Below are 6,079 nucleotides of genomic sequence, written 5' to 3'. Positions count from 1 at the left end.
AACATATGCTTCTATTAGCACTTTATATTTCTTTAAAATATACTCACATAAATTCATCCTTAACAAATTTAGCATTGAAAACAAACAAAAAACAAGAAAAGGAAATATTACTTAACATTTAACACCTATTTTAACATAATCGATTAGTTCACCCTTGCTTCTTTGCGCTCTAGTCGTCATCTTAAACATCAAGACACTCATGAACGTGACACAAGACAACCCTTTAACACCTTTGTGGCACATACGAGCAAAATGAAAAGCGAAGTGTGTCAGACACGCGTAACTAGTTGCAAATATAACAAATAAAAAACGAAAGCAAATGAAATCATCATCGTCTTTCTCATCAAACGAGTACGAATAAATAATGATCTAATAAGTATTAAAAAAACATTTAACTTCCTCCCTAAACACTCGTAAAAGATATTTGAAACGAAAGGGTGTTTTGGCAGCTACAAACAAAAAACGAAAGGATTGTTTTTTATACTTTTAGGTCTATTAAATCAGCATATAAAAAAGTTCTCGTAGTTTAAATGTCAATAACCGGAAATTGTAAACAAATCCTGACGCGTGGCAAAAGTTGCATAAACGACAAAATCTGAATCAAATGTAAAAAAGAGAAATGAAAGATCAAATTTTTTTTCGAAAGCAGATGCATTATTTTTCTGTTTTTTAAGAAGGTTGGATTGCAAGCCGAGAAATTTGTTGACAAGTTTTTTTTTTTTGCTAGAAAAGGATTAATTTCCTTTTGATTTCATTTGATTGGAAATTATTGAAAGGTGTTTTTTATTTTAAGAAAATTTCATTTTCATGATACAAACATTTACTTTTTAATGACTTTCCTTTTTATGAAGAAGGCGTTTAACAAATTTAAAGCTGATTTATTTCCTTTAAATACTTTTGTAATTTGATATGGCTCTATTGTATTCATATGTGTTAATAATCGAAAGTATATTCCAATAATTTGTGAATTCTTATACAGATTGATGATGTTGCAATTTAAAAATTACAAAAACTAACTTTTAAATTTGACCTTAAACACAATTGTCCAATTCACAATCGTGTCGTAGAGTTGTATGTCATAAATATTTTTCAAACAAAATTTTTCGAAACAAAAACAAAACATTAATAAAAAAATTACGACATACAACGATACAACGCTACGACACCGATTGTGAATTGGGTAATAATTAAATAAAAATTAGAATATAATTGTTTTTTAGAATTTTCCATTATCTCTTAATCAAATCAGTACTAAAATATGAATTTTTAAATACATAATCGCTTAAAATGTTGTAACTAATATATGGTTCAGTTACGGTCAAAGTGTTTAAAACGATTTAGAATAAATTTAAATATTGAACAGTAAACAACATTTTAAAATTCGTCGGAAAGTATTTCAATCCAAATAAATATAAAAAACACATATTTTAATTGACTCCAGTGAACCGAGTAAATATGTGGCTTAAACAGCGTTCCGCTCTAATAGTGATCGCCTTGGTATGTTTTACAGTTCAAGCCACAACAGACGCACTCAGTCCCTCCAAGAGTTTAAACACAACTACGCCCACCATCTTTAAATTACCCACAACCATAGATGAGGACGATTTATTGCACGAAATGGCTCTTTTTATGAAAGACAATATGAATTTAGCGGAGGATCCTTGTGAAGATTTCTATGAGTTTGCCTGTGGTAATTGGTCTCACAGTCCAAGAGTACCCCAACGTGGACATAATGATACATTTTTGCATGCCATACAATTGGAACTAAATGATTTAATGGTCGACTTTTTAAAGAATTCAACGAGGACAACAAACAAAACTGCTGAAGCCAAGGCCAAACAGTTTTATACATCCTGTGTTGTGGGAGGCAAAGATGTCAGTGTGGGAGTGAAAACTTTGTTGGACAGTGAAAAGGAAACTTTCGAAAAACTTAAATTGTCGGGAGAAAACGATTGGTTGGCAGTTAATTTAATGTCTCCCTATGGAGTTTATGCTTTGTTGCCTTTACATGTTAATTACAGCACCACTAGTCGGCAATTTGAAGTTTCCTTAAGTTTGCCCATTCCTCTACTGCAACATTTCCATAATTCCTCTAATTCTAAAGATCTACTACAAACTCTTGGTCTAGATAGCGAAGAATTCCAATTAATGCTGGAATTTGAGCGCAATTTAACCAGCAAAGCCCAAGAACTTGAGACTGTGGAGAGAGTTACAATCAAAAAGTTCTTACATCTGCATGAACAAGATCCCATCAATTGGAAAACTTTCTTTAAAATGGCCTTTCCTCATTATTTAGAAGATGACTGGTATGTTAGCAATAAAGTGGCCAACTTTACACACTTGGAACGTTTCTTGCGCAAATCGCACACAGAAAATTTGCGCAATTATATTAAATGGCGCACGATTTTGAAGTTCTACAATATTTGGAAAGATCAAATATCAGGAGATGACCATAGAGAGCAAATATGTCGCCAACACACAGAATCTTACTTCACGTACGCCTTAATGCCCTGGTTCATAGAAGTCCTTTACGATCAGGAACGAAGAGAGGATTCTTTAAAAATAGCCGATGCAATACAAAACCAATTCTTTGAAATGATTGCCAATTACACCTGGTTGGATGAGGAAACTAAATCAAAGGTCAAAACTAAACTAAGAGCCATGGATGTAGCTGTGGGTTACAAAGATGAAATGCGCCACCGAACATTATCCAATCAAATTTATAGTACTGTGCAAATAGGCACGGATTGGTTTAAGAACCTTGAAAACTTGGAAGCCTATAGGGCCGGCATACGTCTCAACTCGGTGCACAAGACCATAGTGCCTCCCATGCTGTCACCCTTTAATGTGAATGCCTACTATGTTGACTACATTAATACGGCCTTTATAACCATGGGCATTTCCCAAATGCCTCTGTACAATGTAAAGTTCCCAGATTCCCTTAAATTTGGTGGCATTGGCATGTTAATAGGCCATGAAATGGCTCATGGTTTTGACTCCAACGGCTATCTAGTCAACTATGATGGTAAAAGACATCAATGGCTGTCACCTGCATCGCTGCGCAATTTCAAGGAACGCTATAGTTGTTTGGAGAATCAATACAACAAATTTATATATCGTGGTGTACAGACAAATGGTTCAGCCACTATGCCCGATAATATTGCGGATAACGCGGGCTTACGCTTCGCTTATCATGCATACCGAAAGCATTTGGCTTCAGCTAAGGAGAGCGAAGAAAAACCTTTGCCTGGCTTGAATTTCTCTAACAATGAATTATTTTACATTAAATTTGCTCAATCTTGGTGTACGGGCCGAGATGATTCCTACAAAATGCGTCATATTAAATTGGATCATCATGCGTATGGTGAGTTTCGGGTATTGGGGCCGCTGCGTAATATGCCCGAATTTGCTCAGACCTTTAACTGTAAGTTGGGCACACAAATGAATCCTTTGAAAAAGTGCGTGGTATGGTAAAGTGATTTGTTCTTATATATGTAGGTTGCTGAAATATTTGTTTTGTAATAAAAATTTAAAAAAATATAAAAATGTTTTTATTTTGAAGGTTGTGTAATAATCATAAAAAGAATAATTTGCAAAGAATCATAAATATAGCTTAAAAACTGTTTTTATGCTAATTGTGAAAATAGTTTTATTTTCTGGTGCCACCATGTGCCGTATCTTACAAAACCTTCACCAAATTATACTTTAAAATAAAAATTTTAAATATTTTTAAGTAAACAAACTTTAAAAAATATTTTTTTTTAAACAATTTTTAATTTTTTTTTAATTTCAATTTCAAAAATTTTATTTTTATTTTTTTTTTCCCGATTTTGACCATTGTAGGTCCGACTTACATTGGCCTTATATAAAACTTTACAAAGGTCTTTGAAATATTTATCATTAGATATCCATATTGTCTATAATATAGACTCTATATTAATCACTTAGTAATGCAGATATAGATCAGAAATAGGTAAAAAATATAAGTTGTTGATGTATGAATCATGAATATAAGTTATTTGGGGGCTACGATAGATATTTCAAATACCTTTGCAATGACGTATATAAGCCCAAAGTAAGGTCAGACTTAAACAGGTCTAAACCTGGAAAATTATTTTTTTAACCCGATTTTTTTTTTCTCAAAACTAATTCTTTTTGTTATAAAATTTTTTTTCTCGAAAAAAATAATTTTTTATAAGAAATTAAAATTTGCCAAAAAAATATTTTCCCATAAAATAACTTTTGCAAAAAAATTAAAAAAAAATTTTTGAAAAACTATTTTTTTTAAATTTTGTTTACCTAAATATTTAAAAATTTTATTTGAAAGAATAATTTGGTGAAGGGTATATAAGATTCGGCACAGCCGAATATAGCTCTCTGACTTGTTTTAATTAATGTTATTAATAATTTGTATCAAACCGTCATCACCTTTGTCATTAAAATACCGTTATCGAAATAACAGCAAAAACCGTTACCGAAATACGTCTCAATATTATTGCAGATAAAATACCGTTACCGAAATAAGCCAAATTAGCGTTCCATAATATGGTCATGTCAACTTTAAAATGTTGATTGACCTGGAATCATAATATGGTTGAGTTTAACCATAATATGATTGTAATACAACCACAATATGGTCATATCAGCTTACATAACCATACTATGGTTGATATTGAATCATAATATGGTTGGACACATTCACAATCATATTATCGTATGTTCTGTAAAATTTGATTAAAATTCATTAAACAATTTTCTACTATATTTCAGATGATTCAGATTATAAATGGATTTTTGGTGATTTTTTTTTAAAAATCTGAGACCCAATATTGCGTATAATTTTTCTAATTAAGCCTAAAATGCTTTATTTACAACTTTTGTATCTTTGGCGACCCCCATTGAAATGTTTCCTGTCCTTTTTGAAAGTACTTTTTTTGATTTTATAAAATATTCACCCCTAAAGAGAAGAGCTAGATCTTACACAAAAATTATCATCATAAAATTTCACAATATAACTCTGACAATAAGAATCCTCTCAGACATTAACTTACAACATTTTGTTCATATAGTATAATGCTGCCTTCGATCCAATAATTAAAATTTTTACCGACTTTTTAAAAAAAACTAAGACCTGCTGAACTATAAGTTTATTCTACAAAAATAATATACTCAACATGCCCTTTCAGAACTATAGCTGTTCTGTTCCAATCAAAAAGTCTTAATTTGTTGGACAGTGTAATTAGTATAAATTTGTGAACAGTAAAACATTTTCACAAATAAATTTTAATTAAAAAAATAAGTTTTTAATAAATACATCACATCCATCTATCTACCAAAAAATATAGATTTTACACAAAACCGCCAAACAACTTTCACCAGAAACAATAGGGAAAACAAAAAAACACACACACAGTCATATAGAAACTCAATCCCTCAAAGGACTTCTTTCTATCCGCCTACCATTGCATAAAAGAATATTGATCTTTAACATTGAAAATTGCATAAAATCTTAATTTATTACAGACAACAAAAGCAGCAGACTGGCTAAAGTGCCATTGTCCTTTGGAATATTAAAAAACGAAAAAGAAAGGATGATGCATTACATCATACTTTTTTGTGTGGCACAAACAAAAGAAAGACATAAATATAGAATAAAAAGAAATTATGCCGCACAAAAAACGCACACATTCGTAGGAGAAAGTTGAAAATAACAACACTTGGTTTCATTCCGTAGTAGCTGTGCGGTAGGAAAAGAGTGTTAAACATTTGGCAGGTAAATTATCCTTTCCTACTTTAGAATGGTATTAAATACGTTACGCAAGTAACAATGCAGTATTAATGCAATAACCGCCAAAATACAAAGATTTTTTTATAAAAAAAAATATGTATTCTGCTTTCTTTTGCTGTAGTCTTGATAATTGTTTGGAATGTGTTAACTCACAGCTTGCTTTAAATCCTTCTAAAGGATTTAACCATTACATTTGTATTTAGTCTCATGAAACTGTTTAACGTTAAACAGGATGATGAAGATAATGTTGATGTCTTTTCTAGTGCATCATCAATATTTTATAAAGGATAC

The 6,079-nt window shown here is 31.1% G+C and overlaps 1 protein-coding gene across 1 annotated transcript; it reads left to right on the top strand.

Annotated features, from left to right (window-relative positions):
* The first annotated feature begins 1,455 nt into the window (after window positions 1–1,455).
* Nepl7 (Neprilysin-like 7) lies at window positions 1,456–3,474 on the top strand. The gene has a single exon (XM_065499245.1). It carries the CDS (start codon window positions 1,456–1,458, stop codon window positions 3,472–3,474), a length of 2,019 nt encoding a protein of 672 aa, XP_065355317.1.
* Window positions 3,475–6,079: the final 2,605 nt, after the last annotated feature.

Source organism: Calliphora vicina, chromosome 2 (genome assembly GCF_958450345.1).
Source record: "Calliphora vicina chromosome 2, idCalVici1.1, whole genome shotgun sequence".
NCBI classification, from domain to species: Eukaryota; Metazoa; Arthropoda; class Insecta; order Diptera; family Calliphoridae; genus Calliphora; species Calliphora vicina.
This window is presented reverse-complemented; position numbering and strand designations above follow the sequence as displayed.

Excerpts from the sequence above, each read along its gene's own strand:
- Nepl7 (XM_065499245.1), top strand. The coding sequence starts at position 1,456 with ATGTGGCTTAAACAGCGTTCCGCTCTAATAGTGATCGCCTTGGTATGT.